At 48.7% G+C, this 23,564-nt stretch overlaps 1 protein-coding gene and 1 pseudogene across 6 annotated transcripts in view; one reads left to right on the plus strand and one right to left on the minus strand.

Moving 5' to 3' along the window:
- The window catches only part of CHST11 (carbohydrate sulfotransferase 11), a 287,859-nt gene that overhangs the window by 56,921 nt on the left and 207,374 nt on the right, over nt 1–23,564 (minus strand). For 3 of the 6 annotated variants that reach the window (XM_030856212.2, XM_030856211.2, XM_060306419.1), the window contains exon 3: nt 10,653–10,682. The exons of the other annotated variants lie outside the window; for them this stretch is intronic. In XM_030856212.2, coding sequence (XP_030712072.1) covers nt 10,653–10,682 — 30 coding nt within the window. The remainder of the gene's footprint in view (nt 1–10,652; nt 10,683–23,564) is intronic. 6 annotated transcript variants of the gene reach the window in all.
- LOC115852555 (cytochrome b-c1 complex subunit 10 pseudogene) overlaps nt 10,780–23,564 on the plus strand; it is a 77,490-nt pseudogene continuing 64,705 nt past the window's right edge.

Consider the following 23,564-nt stretch of genomic DNA (forward strand, 5'->3'; position numbering starts at 1 on the left):
TCCGGGCCACGAGTTCTGAGGGTTAACAGCGGATCACTGTAGAGTTGCCCAGCTATCTTCAGGCCAAAAACTTTTCCCCAGGCCTCCGGAATTCAGTGGCTCTGGGAGAAGGTGGCTGTGTGGGTTTTGGAACCAGACAGACCTGGATTTTTATATCAGCTCCACTACCTTCTAGCTGTGTGACCTTGGACATGTTACCTAACCTCTCTGGGTCCTAATTGCCTCATCTGTGAAGAGGAAGTAGAGATAAGAGGCGAGTTTGGTGTGAGGAGCTTTACATCAGGCACACAGTAAATACACAATCAAAAGGTATCATCTGGGGCTTCCCTGGTGGCACAGTGGTTGGGAGTCCGTCTGCCGATGCAGGGGACACGGGTTTGTGCCCCGGTCCGGGAAGATCCCACATGCCGCAGAGCGGCTGGGCCCGTGAGCCATGGCCGCTGAGCCTGCGCATCTCCGCAATGGGAGAGGCCACAGCAGTGAGAGACCCACGTACCGCAAAAAAACCAGAAAACAAACAAACAACAAAAAACAAGTTGCTTGTTTAAAAAAAAAAAAAAAGGTATCATCTGTTCCTTTTGCTTCTTATCTCATCAGGGAAGGTGAGTAAAAGAGGGGCTCTGAAAGCAGCCTCCAAATCCTAGTTTTACCTCTCAGCTGGCTGTGGACCTTGGGGGAAGCTGGGCTCCTCTGTGCCTCAGTTTCCTCAGGTGTAAAATGAGAGTAATAACAGTACTGACCTCAAAGAAACCAGATGAGACCATTTGTATAAAATGCTCCCACAGTGCCTTATACAGTGAGCGCTTGATAAACAGAAGCTCTCTATGTGACGTTTCCATCCTAACAACTCATTCCTGACCCACCCAGCCCAACCTTCATTTACCCTCACACCCAATCAACACACTTCCGACGAGACTCAGCTTTCCCTGAGATATTCCTTTCCTACCTATGTCTGGTGCCCACCATCCCGTCCCTCCCATAAAGTTAACTTTTTGGGGTCAGAGAAAGCACCAGGTAGACCACGCTGAAGTTTCAAGAAAGATTTTTCCATCTATGGTGGCTTCCCATTTTTCCTTGTTGGAGAGAGACGGGGCAAACAGGTCAGATCCTGAGCCTAAGACGAACTCAGGACCAAGCGACGCAAGGTTTTCATCAAGGTTCTGTGCTTTAGTTGTTTCCTTTTAAAGTTGTTTCCCAAAGCATCCCTCATCGGCAGAGTCTGGATGCCAGCTCGACTTTGCCCTCTTAAGTCCCTTTTAGATTCACCCTTCAAGGCACTGCTTAAAAAATGACACGTGGCTGAGAAGAGAATAAACTTCTCCTTTCCCACTTCCGCCACCGCCCTCCACCCCCAGATTTGGATTCAGTTATAAACTGTCTGATGTTGTCCTTGGGTCCTTCCCAAGATTAATTGTAAAATCAACACTAAGGGCATTAAAAAAAAAAAAAAAAAAAGAGCCTGGCTGTTTATTCACAGAGGAAGAAAAGGGGGGATGATTTCTGATGCTGTTTTCTACTGTCTTCTTGTAACATCCTCGCCAGAAGCTTCAGGATAAATGTACCAGCAAACAGATCAAAACTCCAGTGTAATTCCACAACATCAACTTTCTATTCTTCTTAAAAGCGTTTGCTATTTATTTGGATACATAACCTATTCAAATGGTGTCTCGGTGGGGCAAGAAAATACTGGGACCTCCTACAAAAGAAAGCTCATCAATAAACAAGTGAAAAAAAATCAAATCCATTTGGAAACTTCAGGCACCGTTTGACAAGGAACATCTAACTTTAAAAAGCATTTATGGGGCATCTCAGGAAATGTATGCAGTGGACAAGCTCATCTTGGCATGAATACAGTTTTACTGAACACGACACGGCTGCTCCAGGGAAGATGTGAGAACATGATCTCCCTCCCCTGCAAATATTTTATAATTGTCTCAGGATACTGAAATGGAAGTTTCCAATGAAGCACGAAGCTACATTATACATAAGGTGGCTCAATACAAAGCAGGTACTGGACTATAGGCAGACTTTGCAAAGGAGGCACCAAGTGCTGAGTGGCCCAACTCTTAACCCGACCCACAATCCCACCCAGCCTTGCCCACGTCAACACAAAAGAGTGGAGTTTTAGGAGATGGGAAAGATTTTAGAGTGGTTTACCGGAGAGAGCTGTTGAACCGCCAAAATCCCACCTGCAAACACACCCAAGTGAGAGGGCTGGGAGGTTTTCCCCTTCATCTTTTTTTTTTTTTTTTTTCCGGTACGCGGGCCTCTCACTGTTGTGGCCTCTCCCGTTGCGGAGCACAGGCTCCGGACGTGCAGGCTCAGCAGCCATGGCTCACGGGCCCAGCCGCTCCGCGGCATGTGGGATCTTCCCGGACCGGGGCACGAACCCGCATCCCCTGCATCGGCAGGCGGACTCTCAACCACTGCGCCACCAGGGAAGCCCCTCCCCCTTCATCTTAAATTGAGGGAGGGCGGCTTTGAAATCAGCGAAGAATTTAATATATGTGCCTCCCCGCCATTTATGGGGCCACATCTACCTAGTGTCTGAGGCTCAAATCTGCCACTTCCTAGCAGCTTTGACAACAAATAACGCTTGCTGAACTGGAGAGCAGCCCCCCTCTCAGACTTCATCAGGGAATAGATGGATGTGGCTTCCCAAGGACCAGATGGGGGCCCCACTCAAGGAGGGCCCTCAAGGCTCATCCCTTGCATGGTACCCATGCCACCCATGGGCCACCTGCATGGTAACTATGGAATTCCCAATCCTGAGGAACGAGGTGGCAGCAACAAACTGGAACAGAGCCTCGTTATGGAAAAAGAAGGTGAGAGATCCTTAGGGACAGAGAAGTCTCCAAACAACCCACGAGAGGCCCTGCTGGAAGCATCTGCTGGGTCTAGAGAGAGACAAGGCCAACTCAAGACCGCGTAATTCGTGCACAAATCTTCTTGCATCTTTCCCACTCCTCCCGCCCCCCTCACTTAAAAGCTCAAGGCAGAGAGAGAGCAGATCCTGACCCAGCTGTTCCCCAGCTGCAGGAGCAGGCCAGCTGAGTGGGAGGGAGAGGGCTCGACTTTAAATGAAATATCAAAAACTCGCTTTTTTGAAATAAAATTCGCATGCCATACAGCTCACCCATTTCAAGTGTCCTGCTCAATGGGTCTCAATATTCACAGAGTTGGACATCCATCAGCACGATTCATTTGAGGACATTTTCATTACCTCAAACAGAAACCCCGTACCTTTGAGCGCTCTCCTTAGCTACACCCCCCAGCCCCTGCCTCCCCCAAGCCCTAAGCAATCATTAAAGTACTTTCTGCCTCTGTGGATTTGCCGATTCTGGACATTTCACAAAACTGGAATCATACAGTGTGTGGTTCTCTGTGACTGGCTTCTAAATGAAAGAACCATACAAGCTGACCAGACATCCCAGCCCTGCAACTTTCTGGGTTCTTCGACAGCCCCTTCCTCCGAGGGAAGTGGTAAGGATTAAATGAGATGTGCCCAGTTAACCACTTTGTTTGAACCAGTTCGCTCAGCCTCCCTAGCTCTGCCCTGAACTGGCAGAGAAACAAATCCCCCAGCATGCCTGGCAGTGGCAGTGTCATGATTCAGATAACATCTGAAAACCTCGATGAGGGCGGTGTCTATCTCCGTCACTCTCCTGTCCCGAAAGGCACCTGGCGTGAGCCGGGCATATGTCAGAGACTCAATAAACATTCATTTGTTGGCTGATGACAGAGGGAAGCAGAGAGGATGCTGTGGAGCCCACGGGGGCGCGTGGCGGGTCTGTGGGCAGTGCAGCTCACGGGCTCCCCACACGCGGACTTGGGCTTGGGATGGCCAGGGGGCAGTGCCAGGTGGCAGACAAACTCCGCTGCTTTCTGCTTACGTTTTATGCATTTCTTCGTTTTTCAGTTTCTTTGTCACTGACACCTGCTGCTCTGTATTGTTCTGGAGGCAAAATGTAAGGCAGAAGATATGTGGGATGCGTTATTCCTCCCCACCCTGGCTGCTCTGTTGGGACGTGCCTCGTCCTTGGACCAGGACCCCCATCCCACTCCACCCTGGTGACCTTTCTCTTTCCCTACGTTCACGACTCTTGTCATCTCCTCCCCTATGGCCAGAGGCCATGAAACTATGAAGGTGAAAATGACACAATCTTTTCAACTGACGTGCCCCAGGGAGACCCCAGGGGGCCCCAATGCAGGTAACATGGGATCCTTATACCAGAGCCTTCCAGAGATGGGGAGGCTGCTCTTTATAACGCAGGAGTGAGAGTGGATCCATCCCAAAAGTCACAGATGTTATTTCAAAGGAGGATCTTTAAACGGCAGAGAGAGGGGTTTTCCAGGGAGAGCCCAGCCTGGCTTCTGTGTGCTCCCAGAGGACAGCACGGGGTGGGATGGATGGCGGTAGGGGGAAGATGCAGCCTTGGGGGATAGAGTGCGTGACAAGCTTCGTCAGCCACTGTGCCCGCATCGTCCTGTGGATCTCAGTTCCTCCCCTCAAGGATTCTGCCGGAGAGGCGATATCCCCTTGTTACAGAAGAAACATGGGCCAGGGAGCTGGTCCGACATCACACAGAGAGGCACAGCGGGTCCTGACGCTCCTGCTGGGGCAGCTGGCGAGTACGCCATGCCTGCTCTCAGCTCGTTCCACTGCCTCCTGACCCCTGTGAGGTAGGTGTGACCTACCCCAGTTCCCAGGTGAGGGATCAGGCTCTGTGAGATGGAGGGTTCTGACCCAGGTCACTCAGCCGGTCAGTGCGAGTTCAAATGCAAGTTTGTCCATGCAAAGCCTGTGGACTCGCCCGGCCTGACTACCCGTGGACACTGGTCAGGGGCAGGCTGGGCTCTGCGGGTGCCCCTGTCTGAGTGCCCGTCTGAAAATGGCCCGGGAGTCTCCACAGTGGAGGGGGGCACCGTGCACAAAATGGAAGAAGTAAGGATGTTCCTGAGTGGGTGTGTGTGTGTGTGTGTGCACGCATGTGCATATTCATAAGGTGTCTGTTTATGTCGTTTCTGTGTCCGTGGATACACCAATGGGTTTGTATCTGTGTGTCACTGTGTACATATGCTTGTATCTATAGATATATATTTGTGAGTATTACTGTGTGTTCATGTCTGTGTGTACGAGTGTGTGTTTGTGTGTGTACAGAGTGTGTATGTGTCTGGGTGCGTGTGTGTATGTGCTTGTATGTGGCTGGGCGTGTATCTGCGTGACTGTGTATATGGGTGTGCGAGTGTGTAAATAACCCCATGCATGTCAGGAGAGACTTAGGAGATTGGGTCCCCTCTGCAGCAGAAAATTATTCATTTTTTTCAGTTAATAGGAAACAAAGGAATCTTTTCTTAAAGTTTGGCTTTGGGGCCCCAGAATGTAAACTTTATGTAACTATGTTTACAGTCTCTGAGGGAAGAATGTGCCTTTTGAAGATCGAGCCTGAGAAAACTGAGAATTCACTGTTGAGTTTCAAACTTTTCTGACTACTCCACAGTGAGAAATAAAGTATGTCATTGCATATATATGGGATATATGTACATGCATGTATACATTTTTCTTAAAACAATACTGACCCTTACCATGTGTAATGCACTCTGATATTTTAAATTCTTTTCTATTTCATTTTTTTAAACGCCAGCTAAACTTATGTCGCAACCCACTAATGGGACATGACCTGCAGTTTGAAAAACACTGGTCTACAGTGATTCCTCCCCCAGCTCTATATAAAGCAATTTCATCCATCCATTTACCAAACAAACATAGAGCAGTTACTAGGTGCCAACTACTTGTCTGGGTTCTTGGGAAACAAGTTTCCTGCCCTCCTGGCACTTTCATTCTAAAGGAGAAAATAAACCACAGACCCCAAAACACTTAAGATAATGTCAGGTGGCGACAAAATCTCTGAAGGTAATTCAGTGGCTGCTCAGAGAGGACTTCCCGGAGGAGGTGACCTGAGTGATGAAAAGGAGCTGGCCATGGCAAGAGGCAGGGGAGAAGGGCTATCCTGTATTTTGTCTCCAGTCTCCACTGTCACAGGTTAGAAACTGACCTTGATTCAGACACCAGTCACGGTTCTGTCTGTTGCTCCCCAGCCCTGCTCTCCCCTCGCCTTTTAGCTGCATGTTGCCCCAAGTGCTCCATATTAGAATTTGGCAGCCCTACACTGGCTCATAGTCATTCTTTCCCTGGAACATTTCAAAATAACATTTGGATTCCATATATATGTGTTAGCATACGGTATTTGTTTTTCTCTTTCTGACTTACACACAGACATAGAGAATGGACTTGAGGACACGGGGAGGGGGAAGAGTAACTGGGACAAAGTGAGAGAGTGGCACGGACATATATACACTACCAAATGTAAAACAGATAGCTGGTGGGAAGCAGCCACATAGCACAGGGAGATCAGCTCGGTGCTTTAGTGACCACCTAGAGGGGTGGGATAGGGAGACGCAAGAGGGAGGAGATATGGGGATGTATGTATACATATAGCTGACTCACTTTGTTATACAGCAGAAACCAACACACCACTGTAAAGCAATTATACTCCAATAAAGATGTTAAAATAAAATAACGTTTGGTCTGATTAATTCTGTTATTAAGACAAACTCCCTGAAGACACAGTCAATCTTGTGGAGGGTGGTTCGATTGCTCAGTAAGGCTCAGAAATGAAGGGGCAGAAGGCCGGACAATGGGGCTCAGAGAACACGTGTAGGAAAGCTCACGTCAAAAGCAGCAAAGACGGTGGGCAAGCCTCCCCCTCGAGGCTGGCATTGCTTCTCCAGGGCTGTCTGCATGGCCAGCTCCCTCTCTGCCTGGTCAGCTCCCTCTCTGCCTTAGATTCTTGCTTAAACGCCATCTATTCAGCAAGTCTGCCCTGCACACACTATTTAAACTGCAGCCCTCCCTCCCGACTTACCTATTTGACTTGTTTATCTGGTTACCTGGCTCCTCATCTAGAATGTTAATTCTACAAGGGCCATTTTTATTCCCTAGCTAGTACACGACTGGTGCTCAAAATAAATAGCTGTTGCATGGGTCAATAACACTCCCATTTCCTGCGCACCTGCCATGCTCTGGGCTCTGTACCAACATGGTCTCTAGTGCTCTCAGAAACTGTGCAAGGTGTGTATTATCATTCCCATTTTAGAGATGATAAGATGAAGGCTCAGAGAGACATAATAAATGCAGTGAGTAAGTGACAGATTTGGAGCTGAAACCTGGGTCTCCCTGACTTCAAACCCACCATGATGCTTTCACTCACAAAATAAGAATGTTGCATACTAAGCGAAGTAAGTCAGAAAGAGAAAGATAAATACCATATGATATCACTTATATGTGGAATCTAAACTACAACACAAATGAACATACCTACAAAACAAAAACAGACTCACAGACATAGAGGACAGACTTGTGGCTGCCAAGGGGGAGGTGAGAGGGGGAAGGGAAGGACTGCAAGTTTGGGACTAGCAGAGGCAAACTATTATCTATAGGATGGATAGATACCAAGGTCCTACTGTATAGCACAGGGAACTATATTCAATATCCTGCGATAAACCATAATGGAAAAGAATCTGAACAAGAATACATATATGTATAACTGAGTCACTTTGCTCCACAGCACAAGTTAACACAACACTGTAGACCAACAATACTTCAATAAAATTTTTTAAAAATAAGAACGTTGCAGAAACCAGATGACCCACACCAAGATCCTTCCAAAGGCAAGCTCCGTGGGCACAGAGCGTTGTTCTTTGTTTTGCCTAAAAAGGGCGTGTTGTGCATCAGCAGCAGAGATGCTTCTCTGACAAACAGCTGGGTCAGCTCCTCCGAGTAGGAGGGCAGTTTCATGGTGTAGTTTTATTTATAAGCAGTTTCCATGCGTTTGTTTTCCAACACACTGGGGCACATGGAACATGAACGGGCAGAAACTCTCATGCACTGAATACCCCCTACCGGGTGCCCTGCGGTTGAAGCTGGGCGTGCAGCTCTGCGTGCCTCTCGGGGTGGTCCTAGGGGACGAGGGGGCCCTGGGAGGGGACACAACAGCCTTCCATTTCCCTCTGTACCTCAGGAACAAACAGCCAAGGTCACATTAACCAGCGGAGACCTCTGAAGGCTGGCGTTCTGGGACACCAACAGAGTGGTTCTGCTTGGGGACAGCAGCTGCTTCAAATTAGAAGCTACTCTAAACAGAGAGCTGATTCACAAGGTTTTTCTGGCCTGGAGAGAGACCAAGAGAGACTCAGGCCACAGCCTTCATCTTCAGACTCTGGCGCAAAAGCTTCCAGTGGAGGCGTCAAGAAAGGAAAGGCCAGAAGCGGTGACAGCCGAGGCAGAAGGTCCCAACGCCCCCCTTCCCTGACCATCGGCAATTCCCAGAATGCTTGGGCAGAGCCTGAGCGCCCAAGGTGATGGCAGTCAAGCCCGGCACAAAGGGATCATCTCTGCAGGGGAAGCCGCCTCCATCTGGTCACCTGCTCACTTTCCCCACGGTCTCAGCCACCCCATCAGCTGGGTCAGGGGTTCAATTCCTGCCAGGAGACCTTACCCCTTGCTCACTTTCCCCATGGTCTCAGCCACCCCATCAGCTGGGTCAGGGGTTCAATTCCCGCCAGGAGACCTTATCCCTGGCTTTCTTGATGTCTGAGCTTGGAGCCGGGAAGTAAGGGTTAGGCCCTGGGGAAGGGACCCAAGCAGGGGTAGTTCCCCAGGCTGGTGGAGCAGCGAGGGCAGGAAGGAGATCTTGCCTCAGAGGACACAGAAATGATGGGCTCCCAACTGTTTTTCAAACTGTTCAGTTCTCATGGCCTGGACCAGGCGGGGTGTGCACTGCCTCACCTCTACATTTTCAGTTCAACAAACCTTTGAGTTCCCACTTGGTGCAAGGCACTGGGCCAGGCCCTGGACATGTAGCCCATTGACCAACCTGAGTGTCTGCTACGAATTAGACCCCGAGCATCCACGGTAAGAACGCAGCAGTAACTAAAAGCTAACGAGCCAGGCACTGCCCTAAATGCTTTTCACATGTTAACTCATTAATCCTCAAAGCATCACAAGTGAGTCCTCAGAAGCTAACCACGAGTGTATCTGGGGAAGCAGGACACAGGCCAGTTGGGCGTGTGCCTGGCGTGTCTGAGGAAGCACAGGGAGCCTGGAATGAACAGGATGGTGAGCGCCAGGCCTCCCAGGCCTCGGGGAGGACCTGGGCCTTCACAGTGAGGTGGAGGTGTGCGTGCAGGAGCGACGTCATCTGACTTACGTTCTAGAACAGCTCTGGCTAAAGCATTAGAATGTTCTTTGGTGGGGAAAAGGGTGGAAGCAAGGATGGTCCAGGCGAGACTGCAGGAAAGAGACAGCAGGCAGGGTGGGGAGAAGCCACTGCCTTCCTGGTCTGTTTTGAAGGCAGAGCTGAGAGCAACTGTGTCTTGGATGAACATGTGGCGTGAAAAAAGAGGGTGTCCGCACGGGCTCTGAGGAGCCTGTCCTGAGCAGCCGGAAGGAGGGGGCTCCCAGGCACCGAGGTGGGAGATGGGAGCTGAGCGGCTTTCGGCAGCTCCTGGCATGTTAAACGTGCAACGTCCAGTGAAGACATCCAAGAAGCAGATGGGGAGACAAGACTGGAGCCCAGGGGGCCCACGTGTCAGCCAAATAATGCTCTGGACAGGAACTACCGATGCTTCATTCAACAAATACCCTGTTGTGCACCTACTATGGGCTGGCACTGTTGCAGTGAATGCAGCAGGGAACAAAAAGACAGCCCCAGCCCGGTGAGTTTCCAAGAACCAGCAGGCATGGGAGGGCATGCTGACAAGGGAAGATGCCCAGAGAGCCTGAGTGGCCAGGAGATCAGCCCTGACCACCCGCCTGCTGAGTCCCCCAGGTGCCCCGGGGCCCAGGCCCCTCCCTGGGGGCAGCGCCCAGCCGCTGCTAGCGCACGAGGAGGAGGTGGACGCCAGGCTCACATTCCATCTGATCGGTGTCCTATCTGCTGGAATCCATTATCGACTCTCACTGACCCGCTGTCTGCCCTTGGAAAGATATCTAAACTGCACTGTCTGAGCCAACACCAGCGAGGACGAATAGCAGGGGACCAGTTAATGTTTCCAACATGTTTTAAGACACTGCCGGGGGCAGGGACGATTCAGGGAAGGAGCTGAGGGACCAGGGGAGAGAGACGACCTGCTGCAGCGGGCTGGAGGTCGTTCGACCTCCTGGCACGAAGGGCTGTCTGAGCCCTTCCTGAAGCTTCCTGATGGACCCTGAGGAATCACCTGGGCTCAGTTCTCCAACACCCATCCCATAGGTCTGCAGCTTCGTGTCCGTGTTCAGCGCTCAGGTTCAGGGCCGCCTGGGTTTCTGACCTCGCTAGCTGTGTGACTTTGGGCAAAGGACTCAACCTCTGTGTGCCTCAGTTTCCACATCTATAAATCAGGACTGCCGTGAACGCTCACAGAATTGCTGAGAGGATTCAGTGAAATAGTACAGAGCACGATCTAGAACACTGTCACAGAGTGAAGCACTCCCCAACTGTTAGCAATTACTATTTACCGAGCGCCTAGGAGGTGCTGGCATTAGGGTGTCTTTGAAGTGGGCCACAGACAACTTGTAAATGGCAAGCAAAGGAGACGCTATCGTGACTTACCCAAGGTGGAGAAACTCTCTCCAAGGATCTCTGAAAATGGAAGAGAGAAGAATTTCTCAGCCTGCTTGTCGAACGAATAAAAGGCGGACGTTTTAGAATCCGCGGTGAGCTTGGCACCCACGTGACCATGAGCTTGGTGCAGCACATGAACCTGTGAGTCCTGCCCGCCCCAGCCCAGCCTGGCTACCAGCAGTGAGTGTCTGCTGAGTCCACCCTGACCCAACCCCAGGAGACGTCGGCCTGGAGAAACACTGGAGCCCAGGGCTGGGGGAGGGAACCATAGGACAGTCTGTGGCCAGGGTCACATGGCTGTGCCCCGCCATGTCCCAGCACCGCAGCGGGTGTCAGGCTCCACCTTCCCTGCCCACTCTCACCAGAACTGAACATGCAGACCGGGCTTGGGGTGGCCCAGGTCCCGTCTTCCTGTCTAATTTCCTGCTGCATCCCTGACTTTCCATTCTGAAGTCTCACCTGGAGGGACCTCGCCGGTCTCGCAAAATGCTGACCATTCCTGAGTGCTGCACCTCGAGCCTCTGCTAGTCTCCTGCACGATAGGGAGCTCCCTTCACCCAGGTAGCTCAGCCCACCATCCCAGCTTTAATCATCACCAGACCCCTCTTATACTACAAGGACAGCCCACCCACGGTGTGCCTGAGGGGCACGCTTCACAGAAAGTGGCAGTCTTCTGGTTTCAACCTCAGTGATTTGTTTTTGCCTGATTTTCAAGAATGCTGGGGAGGAAAATATCTTCTTATAGGAAAAGAAGATTTTCAGACACATCAGAAGAAATGACTCCATCACTTGAAGGGAGAGAAGTGGAGGTGGTAGAAGAAGCAGAGGACTTGTGGGCAGAAAGACTTGAGTTTGGATGTACTCGGTAGTAGGTCAACCTTGGACTCAGCCTTTGAGACTCAGCTTCTCCATGTGTCAAATGAAGTAGTTATAAAGATGAAATGAGACCACACGTGTAACGAACGTGTAATGGGACTAGACTATGGAAGGCATTTAGCATTATTATTATGATTGCTGTTGTTGTTCTTGTTACATTTTGCCTGGCCAGCCCCTCTGACTCTCCCTTTTTGCATCTTATGACTGCTTACACCCTTAATCTTTTTGCTATGCCATTTTCCCTAAAAGCTGCTATAATGGGGGGAAAACTTTCTCTCTCTGGAATATGGGGTGATATCCCAATAATGTCTGGCCCAGCGTGGGTATGGAATAAAGGTTTTGAAAATGAAATCAACAGCATAATCATATATATATATGAATTATGATATATAATTAATTATATTAATTAACCAGGTGCCAGGTACCGTGCTAATTGCTTTGCATACATTATTTTCATGTAACCCTCTCCGTCTTACATGAATTAATTATTAGCATTTTCCCCATTTTACAGACGAGGAAAATTAGGTACTGGGTTAACCTGCCCAAAGTTACATAACCAGTAAGATGCGGGGGGAGGGATTTGAACCTAGATGATCTGACTTTGTTAATTGCCCTTTTGACCACCACCACATGGCCTCATGAATATATAATTTTCAGTGCAAATGTAGGAGTGGGAAAACAACCTCACTGATGTTTAATCTGACATTGTTAGAGTTGAGTCATCAATTATGTGTGATGGGATAAAAATGAATAATACATTCCAGAAGTTATGTGGGGACAGCTGTAAGAAAGACGGGCATTGCAGCAAGACTATTCCTGGTTCTAAGTGAGACCAAGAAGCAATCCGGGAAGGGCTGCAACAGAAGATGAAATTATAGAGGGTTCCCAGTGAGGCTTCTCACCCCACCACTCAGTAAGCTGGGGACACCATTATTTCCTGCCCCCAGTGAGCAATGTTTTGCAGTCCCTGGAAGTAGAGAACTAAAATCCTTTTTCCAAATCACTGGAGATCTAACTGGAAGCAGATAACAGGGCTCAGGTTACTCGCTTATTTTACACATGAGAAAACCTGAGGCCCAGGGAAGTGAAACAGCTTGTCTGAGGTCCCACAGTAGACAAGAGGAAGCCATGTGTTAGTGATCAACCTCATTCATTCATTCATCCAACAGACACTTAATGAACACCGACTGTCTGAAACTGACCGGGAGGCAAGCACCCTGTTCTCCGCGACTCAACAATCCAGACCGGCGACGTCCCACAGAGATGTAATGCAAGCCACACTTGTACTTTACAGTGTTCTAGCAGCCACATCAAAAGAGTAAAAAGGGGCTTCCCTGGTGGCGCAGCGGTTGAGAGTCCGCCTGCCGATGCAGGGGACGCGGGTTCGTGCCCCGGTCCGGGAAGATCCCGCGTGCCGCGGAGCGGCTGGGCCCGTGAGCCACGGCCGCTGAGCCTGCGCATCCGGAGTCTGTGCTCCACAACGGGAGAGGCCACAACAGTGAGAGGCCTGCGTACCACAAAAAAAAAAAAAAAAGAGTAAAAAGGAACAGGTGAAATCAACAATTTATTTAACTCAGTAGGTCCAAAATATAATTGTTGTAATTAATATCTGACAAATATTAACGAGGGATTTTCCTTTTTGAGGGTACCAAGTCTTTGAAATTCAGTGTGTATTTTACACTTACAGCACATCTCACTTTGGACTGACTACAGTGAGCTTCTAAAATACAGCCCGGTCATTTATGGTGCCTAATAGGGATTGACCAGATAGCAAGTGAGGACTCTTCTCTAATTCATATGGTCTAGGACAAGCGTGATCTGAATTAGCAAAATCTGAATTAAAGACAACATTTGATAACATTCAGTAGAATTACTTTGAAAAGTAGAGTAAACGCAAAAGAGTGCTTGCTTTAGATAAGATTTCCTGATTAAAAAGTCATTGGCACACGCTACGTTAAACTCTTTAAAAACTAATTAATTTTCTTAAGATTAAACAAACCTTCAATCATGTCTCCAGCACTAATTTGCTCAACAGAAAACTCCCTTAACAAATAATGGACAGTTGGGTGGCAGTGGTACCTGTGCTGAACAGGTAAGTGCAGCAATGAAGGAGCTGGGAGACATTCATTAAAAGCTTTAATCAAGCACCTTCTGTATGCCAGACATGGCCCTCAGCCCTGAGGCTAGAGGTGAATGAGGATGGGTCATGCTCTGGAAGAGTTTGCACAGTAGCTGGCAAGATGGGCAATGATGTGCAAAGCTCTATGGGAACATAGGAGGGAAAAGATAAGTTCTGCCTCAGAGACAGGAATTGAGCTGAGCCTCAAGCGACCACAAAGTGTTTAACAGGTGGAGACCAGGAACCCTGGCAGAGGGAGTGAGAACACTGTCACGAGTGTTTGGAGAACTGTGGGCAAGGAGACTGGAGGCCCGGGGTGGGGTGGAGAAGGTGGAAAGGATGCTGGGGAAAGGGGCTGGAGCTGGGATGGAGAGATGCCTTGAAGGCCAGGCTAAGGCATTTGGATTCGGAGCCATAACTGTAGTTACAGGGTTGCACATAGCAGGGCTTCAGTCAATGATGGATGAACAAATGGGTTGATAAATGATTGTAGGAAATGAACAGAAGTTTTAAAAAGGGGGTGGGGTGGGTATTGAAGCCGGGAAGCCATTGAGGTTGAGGGGCAGCTGTCCAGCTGAGAGGCGGGTAATGAGACTTGGACCAAGTGCTGACAGCAGATGGGAGATGAAGCACAGATGTTTTCAAATGACCCGGAGGAAGAAAATCCAGAGTTGGTGAAATTGCTGTAGGGAGTCTCCCTTCACTTGGCTAAAGCCAATATGCGATGCTGATGTGCTAGAGGCTGAAAAGTCCCAGTTAAAAGAGAAGAGGCTCACGAAGCCAGAATGTCTAAGAGCCCCGTGGAAGGAAGACGCTGAACCTGGGATTTACAAAGCATTCCTTTTCGAGGGCAGGCTGATGACACTTCTGTGCCAGCTCCTCATTTTTTCCCCCTATTTTACAATTTTTTCAATAGAGAGGCCATTCATTTGGTAAGACATGCAGAACACCTGCCGACTCAAGTGGCTGGGAGGATACAGGGAAACAGGAGCCCCAGCCCACTGCTGGTGGGTGTCTCGACACACAGACTGTAGGGAAACTCTTGCACTTGTGCATCTGGAGGTGGACATGCACCAGAATGTTCAAATCAGTGCTGTTTCTAATGACGCCAAATTGGAAGCAACCCATGTTTCTATCTATAGAGACATGGATAAATAAAATGTGGTACGGTCATATGAAGGTTAACGATACAGTAATTAAACTAAGAGATCCATGGGGCTGAACCTCAAAACACAAGGTTGAGTGGAACGGGCAAACTGAAGAATAATATATCCAGGATGACAGTACCTATATGAACTGTGGACACACACAGCTATACTATATATCGTATACGGCTACACACAGTAGAAGTTAAAGTGTGAAAACACAGACTGGGATTTACATAGTATATTCATAATAGGAGGCTGAGAGGAGGGAGATGAAGAGGAGGTTCAAAAGAGACTGCTATGTTGATGACGATTTATCTCTATTATATGGCAGACCTATAAAAGAGCTGAAGCAAAGACGCCAGAATGTTATATTCATTAATTGGGGATGGTGAGTAAAAGAGTGTTTATTATATCATTTGCTTTATCTTCAAAGATTTTCCAAATTGAGAGAAAGAAAAGAAAGAAAGAGAGAGGGAGAGGGAGAGAGAGAAGGAGAAAAAAGGTAGAGTGGGTGGGAACCAAGCAGGAGACTTGAGAAACTATTCTGTGAGTCCCACCAACTAGGGTCTTCACACAGCAGAGGGGGTGCAGATAGTGATTTAACATACCTAGAGGTTCCCCTGGGGTCTACGTTTTGTGTACACTCAGAATGACTGCTCTGGCAAAGGAAAAATCAACTCCTTTCCCACGTGTCCCTTTCTCAGCCCTGCACCACTGCCAAAATAGGGTGGGGGGGTCACATCATTTATTTACACAAGGTCCTTGGTACATGTACACCTCAACTAACGTTATTCATCCCATCAGCTCCTCCCAGGCTGTCCCACTGTTCCCAGCAGTCCAGGAACATGACTTCACAGCCAAGTGTCACATGCAAGTCACCCCTGTATGTGGCAACACCGGGTGTGCACAAGAAAGGAGAACTGTGACGGGACACACGAGGGCTGCTTCTGCACAGCGGATGCCTTCCCCCACTTCCGGCCAAGGGTTGTGGGGGAAAAGGACTTTTAAAATGATTTAGTAGTAAGGTAAAGCACAGAAGGGGTAGAATTGAGCGCAAGGAAGCATTCTTGTCACTAGTTCTGAAACAAGACTGAAGTAGCTGCCTGGCGCTCCCTCTTCTGCCAGCAACGGTGCCTTAGTCTCCTTTATGTCTCCAGGGCTCTGCAGAGTAGGTGCTCAGGAAACGCTTGCTCGAGAAGTGGAACTACATGGCCACACACGCACATGCACATGAACATACGTGTGTTTGAGAACGATGTTCCTGTTTTCTTGAGTCTTATCTCTCTTAATGGGGCAATGTCACCTAATGATTCACGATGTTGATTCTGGAACAAAACTGCCTGGGTTCTGGGAGCAGACATGGCGCCTCTCTTTGCTCAGTACCTTCACCTCATAGCATCTTGAAGCGTTGAGCCCTTAGCACAGCAAGACAAGGCCCTTAGCACAGGAGCCGGTACATAAGAAGCACTCAACTAACCGTTAGCAATTTTCACTAGTTAGTCCTCACGGCAAACCAGGTGGACAGGCAATACCATGTCCCTTTTACAGATGGGCAAACTGAGGTTCAAAGCAGTCCTGTCACCTGCTCAAGGTTACACAATTTACTGGTAAGTGACAATGCCAGGATCTGAGGGCAGCTCATCTATCTCCAAAGAACTCCCCATACCCTTCGCTGTTGCAATTTCCCAAGAGCTGATTCAAGGACCAACGATTTCCACAATCTTCTCTGGCTGCTTTGTCTCCCACCCAACAAAGGGTCTGGTGGGAACTCTCTCAGCCAAGCGGAAGCTCCCGACTTCTGCGGCGCGGGGGCCTGGAATCTGACTCAGGCCCGGGGAACTCTAATTCCCACATCAAAGCTGAGACCTGAAAAATCGTTCTAAGTGCACACAGAGGGCACAAAGTTCTGAGGCAAAAGGAAGATACCAATGGGCTTTCATCACTCCCCACTCACCCCAGGACTGATGCCAGAGATGAAGGCTTTGGTGACATCTCAGTCTTTTTATCCCAGGAGTTCAAAGAACCTCACACCCATTCTGCCACATTCAGGCTTCATTTTGTCGAAGTAAACATGATCCCAGGTAGAACCCTGGCTGGCGACTCTGGTGAAGGCACATCCTACATCACATTCATTCCCTCCACCACGGCGGCATCAGGACAGGGGCTTGTGCTCCGAAATGACCACCAAAAACAGACTCACAAAGTACCTGTGAATGGCGTCCTGGCTACCAGGTACAGCTCTGATCTCTCAGAGCCTGGGGCAGTGCCTGGCACAGGATAAGTGTGTGATGAGTGCTGAATAAGAGGAAAGGGGATCTAACCAGTGGATTCTCGCTGGGTCTTCACAGCAGCCTCGGGAAGTAGGGGGTTATCATCTGTATTTTACAGGCTTAGGAAACTGAGATCCGGGGAGGGTTAGAGGCTTGTCAGAGCCTCACGGCTGCTGCGTGGGTGCAGAGATGAGCTTGAACACAGGGCTGACAGGTCTTTAGATTGTGAGCTGTGTCATGTCCTTGATACCACACCAGCGTCTACACAATACACGGCAAAGCTTTCTGACAAATAGATATGCCAGTTAAACCCGGGCAATATGGTAAATGTGGCATAGCCACCCAGGGCCAAATCCAATCAGCTGCCCCTTTTCTTTGGTCCTAGGGCTAAGAATGATTTTCATATTTTAAATGATTACACTTACATGGTTATATAAGTTCCCACACAATAGCCTCAATTTTGCCTCTTGGCCCACAGAGCCTACAATGTTTACTATCTGGACCTTTAAGAAAATGTCTCCAGACCCCTGATATAAACCACATCTTATTTTATTTGAGGTCCCAGAGCCTAGGGATGTGCCTGGGGCCAGAGCCAGAGACGTCCTCTCTAGACCCAGGCCTTGCTATCCCTCCAAGGTCAGCTCTCACCACAACACACTAGGCTCTGCCTGCCGAACTCCTCATCCATCAGTATCAGCGGAGTTGCCCCTTCCTCCAGGAAGCCCTCTTTGATTCCCAGAGACCAAATAAGCAGCCTTACTCTGTGCCACCATTTTCCCCCCAGCCCTCTGTAACCCACACATGCTGGCACGTGGCATACTGCATTAGCACTGCCACTTTCTCGTCTCCCACGCCCTGAGCCCCAGACTCTACAAGGGCAGGCGCCGTTCTGTCAGGGGCAAGAAACAGTGCCATTTAGGTGATCACACATCCCGGTTTGCCTGGGATGGCCCCAGCTCAGGCCTGTTGACCTGTATAAGTATTAATGATGCCCCTTTCATTCTCACAAGCATCCCAGTTTGGAGGATAAATCACATTGCCATCCTATGTGTACAGCTTTGGGGTCAAGTCACTTCCACTTTCTAGCGGTGTGGCAATGGATAAATGACTTAACTTCTCTGTGTCTCAATTTCCTCCTCTGTAAAACGGAAATAATAATAGGGCTTACATCATAGGTTTGTTGTGAGGATTCAATGAGCTAATATACGTAAAACACTTAGAACAGTCCCTGACAAACTGCAGGTACCACATAAGGAGGAGCTGTTGTCATTGGTCACACTGAATCCCCGATGAGTAACACACGTCTTGTCCTGGCAGACTGTCACACACACTGCCTGGATGAAGAACGCCTGACCTCAGAGGTGGGGCAAAGCCAACCCCAAGGTCCAGCTTCACAGAGCTGCTCAGGGAGCATTCAGGCCAACAGACTCACCCTCCGGCTTCCCACTCCAAGGACCAAGGAGGGTGTAACTCCATCAGTCATTCCTGGTCCCCTCTGACCTTTCTAGATGTAGGCACTGCTTTCCGCTTGATTAAAGTCCTCCCAGACTATTGTCTGTACATTTCTATGCCTCTATCATAAGTGTGCCCACAGAAAATATACTGCAATTGTCTTATGGGATATGGTATTGGACTGAAAGAACTTTTTAGCTACTTGCTTTTTTTCTTCAACAGTAGGATACGACATTTATTAGATTAGATCTACCTTGTTCTTCCTAATTGTTGCATCGTAGTTCATAGTTTGCATAGAACACAGTTTATTTAGCTATCTGAACAATCCCCTGTTATAAATGGTGCCTAGGACCACAATGAATATCTTGGTGAGGCCTCTTTATGCTTGGGGAAATTTTCCAAGATACTCCTCTCTCTTTTTTTTTTTTTTTTTTTTTTTTGCGGTACGCAGGCCTCTCACTGTTGTGGTCTCTCCCGTTGCGGAGCACAGGCTCCGGACGCGCAGGCTCAGCGGCCATGGCTCATGGGCGCAGCCGCTCCGTGGCATGATGGGATCTTCCCGGACCGGGGCACAAACCCGCGTCCCCTGCATCGGCAGGCGGACTCCCAACCACTGCGCCACCCGGGAAGCCCACTCCTCTCTCCTTTAAAGCAGGCTGTTTCTCACTGTTTGCTCCATGACTGGCCAGAAGACGGCTTTGGATGTTGGCTTTAATACTTCCCTTTTTCACAAGTTAAAAGTCAACTTTTATTCCTAAGAGGAAACAATAGTGAAGATAACATAAAAAAAAAAGTAACAATAGTTTTAGCTAATTGAAAAGAAAACTACAAATAAAGTGATTCAACCCTCAGAATGCACAAAAGATGCGACTAGAAAGGAACGTCTTGATTTTCAAGGCCCCCCCCATACATAATCTCTGGAACACCAACTCCCCTTGAATAGAAAGCTATTAACCGATTCTCACCTTATTTATAGGCACCGTGTTATTTTAACGAAAACTAAATCTTGCTTGCTCTTTCTTTCCAGTCCTTTCTCTGCTCAATTGATTTCCTGTGGCTACAGGGGAATCATTTATATTTAAATCTTCACCTGAGTCCCCCAAGAGTTTGAGCCCACCTGAATGGGGAGATAATCGCTCTTAGCCAAATTGAAAATGCTCTCGAGAACTTCCGGAGGAACTCATCCAGCTTCCCACACGGAATCTATCCAGGTGTGACCTCAATTGTGATTTCTGCACAGTGGTATTAAATCAAAAATATACGGTAAGATTTTGTGAAAGTGGTATGTATGGGGGTGGAGGGGGATGGTAAAGAGAGGTGGAGAGAGAGACCTTCTCAGGAGAGAGGGCTGGGAAAGCCCGTGCAGGGGCAGAGCTGGGGGCAGGGACACAACTGGACACAGATGGCGCCTCTGCTGGCCTCTGTCTTCCCGATGACGGTCTTCTGGGGCTTTGCCTCTCCCAGGGTGGCTCAAACCTCTCCGCCATGTTAAAGACTGGGTGTCTCCCCCGCCCACTCCAGCCTTGGGATGTCTCGGGCGCTGATGTTAGACAGCACTTATCACAGTGCCAAGCACTGAGAAGCATATCAAATAAATATAGTTACTGTTATTCATCATGTAATCAGAGCGAGTGCTCCAGAAAAGGCTGTTAAATGAATCATGAACGGACTAGGCTCACTTAGCTTCCTGGGGGTGAGTGTTGCCCCAGTCTTAACCAGGACACAGCACACAGGCGAGGCTCTCACGGGGCTGCTCGACATCGGCTAGGACAGTCACCGGCCCCGCCTTCAGAAGCAGACGAAGCTTCCGCTGTGATGCTAGCTGAAGGAAGCATGTTTGCTGTAGGGGGCAGCAACTGATGTACGGCCCTGAGTTTGCAGGTTGGGGCCCCATCAAGGACCAGGACGAGAGCGCCAGCAATTTCTCCGAACCCGCTTTTCTAACAGCAAACCGTTTCATCCACAGTTAAAGCCCAGCAGGATGAGTCACCCGAACGCTTGCATCTCATTTGCAAAATGGAAGGATGGGAGCCACGGGTCTCTGAGGTTCCCTTGTGCTGTGACAGTCTTAAAGCCACACAGGGTCCCCAGTTTACAGACACGGAGCTAACCACACACCTTTGCGTTTTCCGAGAATTATGAGGATGCCATGCTGCGAAGTGACACACAGAAAACATGACCACACTGTTGCCAAACTCAAGTGTGAACTCCTGCCCCTCTACATACTGGCTGCGAGCAGGAAATACAGAACGACAGCCCCACCTCCTACCCACCAGCAATAAACAGGAGGAAATGTGGTTGCAGTGTGATGACAGTGGCTCGTGGACCAGAAGACTGCGTCTGAGTTATTTCTCAATCTCAAATCTAAAGCTGTGAAGAACATTTTTCTTGGGTGCTGTCTGGAATATGACAGTTCTGGGCAGAAAAGTCCATTTCCTTGAAAGGAATTTTGTGCTCAGCTGACCTTGGTATCCATCCTCCCATCTCACCTCACAGCATCTGTCCACTTCCAGAAGTTGTCTAAAGACCACCCTGGGATCAAAGCCTTGCCCCTGCTTTCTAGCTGCGACTGTGGGTGAGTTCTGAAGCTCTTTGGCCTCAGCTTCTTCATCTGTAAAATGGGGATCTCACAGCATCTACTTAATGGGATGGCTGGAGGGTAAAATGAGATAATCCAAGTAAAGCATTTGGCATAGTGTGGTACACAGTAAGTGCCCAATAAATGCAAGCCATTATTATGAGTCACGATTACTGCTGTGCTATCCAGGATTTATACACATTTACTTAGTACCTCTAATGTGCAAGGTGCTTTTGAGAATTCAGTCGGCAACCATTGGCTTGAACACCCGAGTGAGAAGATGACAAGTCATAAAACACTTGGTGCGAAAATGATGGCCCCAGAAGTGCTGGTGACTGGCCTGGGCCCTGCTGGCTTCCCAATGCAACTCCTGAACCCTAGGCTCTATCACAACCCCTCTTGGTACCTGGCAACATCCAGAGAGGTTGCTGCATCAACTGTAGGTTTGTGGCATCCATATATGAGAAGGACCGCGTGCCTTGTAAGCTGGGACCTACGCACAAACCAGTCTCAATCCAACCCTACAGACGGACAGAGGGAAACCAATTCACAATAGAAAGCCTTAAAATGTAGTAATCTCCACAACTGCAAGCCTTGTCCAGAGCCTAAAATTCTAAATCAAGAGCCCATAGAGTCAGACAAAGACAAATATCATATGATATCACTTTTATGTGGAATCTAAAAAAATAGTACAAATGAAATTATTTACAAAATAGAAACAGAGACACAGAAGTAGAAAGCAGGGCTTCCCTGGTGGTGCAGTGGTTGAGAGTCCGCCTGCCGATGCAGGGGACACGGGTTTGTGCCCCAGTCCGGGAAGATCCCACATGCTGAGGAGCGGCTGGACCCGTGAGCCATGGCCGCTGAGTCTGCGTGTCCGGAGCCTGTGCTCCACAACGGGAGAGGCCACGACAGTGAGAGGCCCGCATACGGCAAAAAAAAAAAAGAAGTAGAAAACAAACTTATGGTTACCAAGAGGGAAAGCGGGGAGGGATAAATTGGGAGACTGGAATTGACATACACCCACTACTATATATAAAATAGATAACAGGGCTTCTCTGGTGGCGCAGTGGTTGAGAGTCTGCCTGCCGATGCAGGGGACACGGGTTCGTACCCTGGTCCGGGAGGATCCCACATGCCGTGGAGCGGCTGGGCCCGTGAGCCATGGCCGCTGAGCCTGCGCGTCCAGAGCCTGTGCTCCGCAACAGGAGAGGCCGCAACAGGAGAGGCCACAACAGTGAGAGGCCCGCGTACCGCAAAAAAAAAAAAAAAAAAAAAGCTACTGTATAGCACAGGGAACTCTACTCAGTGCTCTGTAATGACCCATATGGGAAAAGAATCTAAAAAAGAGTGCATATATGTATATGTATTACTGATTCACTTTGCTGTACAGCAGAAACTAACACAACAGTGTAAATCAACTATACTCCAATAAAAATTAAAAAAAAAAAAAAAGAGCCCATAGAGAATGACATATAGGAACTGAATTTGTGTGGGCCTAGTATGTACCAGAACCAAGTTTCCTATACGTTATGACAACAATCACCCATCAGCTACCTGGTCTTTAGGGTCTTCTGCACTTGGGTGAGCTAGGAAAGGCAGAGGACTATCTCTTAGAGAATGGCTGTCCCGCAGTCTGGCACCTGGGGAACGGTCAGCCAAGCCCTGGAGCGTGGTGAGACAGGTTGAGCTGCTGTTCATTTGACTTTTAGGAAAAGTCAGGTCAACCCTATGGAATTGCTGTGTAGAAATGTTTTGAATGAATTTCTGCAGCCATCAGAAAACACCGGAGCATAAGTCTGAGAAATCCCCAGATAGCACAAGAGTGAGGGCGCAAATCAATTCAGGTTGTCAGGGAATGAATACACAGACGGAGAGCAGGGTCACCACCAGGAACTGTTATTTTGATCTGACTTTGCTCTAAAGGGAAGTCTGGGTCTGATCTCTCACCCAAAATCCTGCATCAGCACAACCACAACAATGGTGCTACCTAATAGCATTTACTAAGTGCTCTTATACGCCAAGCACCCCACATACAGTTTCACATTTAATCCTCACAGGAGTCCTCCAAGCAGGTGTTCACCTACAGGACGAAACAGAGCTCAGCTAGGCTGAGAGACTTGTCTGAGGTCACACAGCAAATTAGTGTTTGAATCCCTGGTCGCTGACTCAACCTATTATGCCTTAATGATTAATGTTTAAAAATGGAAAAGGGACATTCAGATTTTATCACTGGATGAGAAATCACAGCTTAATTTTTCTCAATACAAAGCACTCTAAGTGACCTGAGACAAGCATACATATTAAGAGTCATAAGTTTTTTTATACCAAACAACCTAATTTGCTTATATATAAATATCAAGGGATGGAAAAGAAGAATTTCAAGCCAAACTGAGTAACAAGCAGGCAGATCGCACCCCAGCTCTTTCAGAGACCATATATTAGGATTTTTTTTAG

Source organism: Globicephala melas, chromosome 10 (genome assembly GCF_963455315.2).
Source record: "Globicephala melas chromosome 10, mGloMel1.2, whole genome shotgun sequence".
NCBI lineage: Eukaryota > Metazoa > Chordata > Mammalia > Artiodactyla > Delphinidae > Globicephala > Globicephala melas.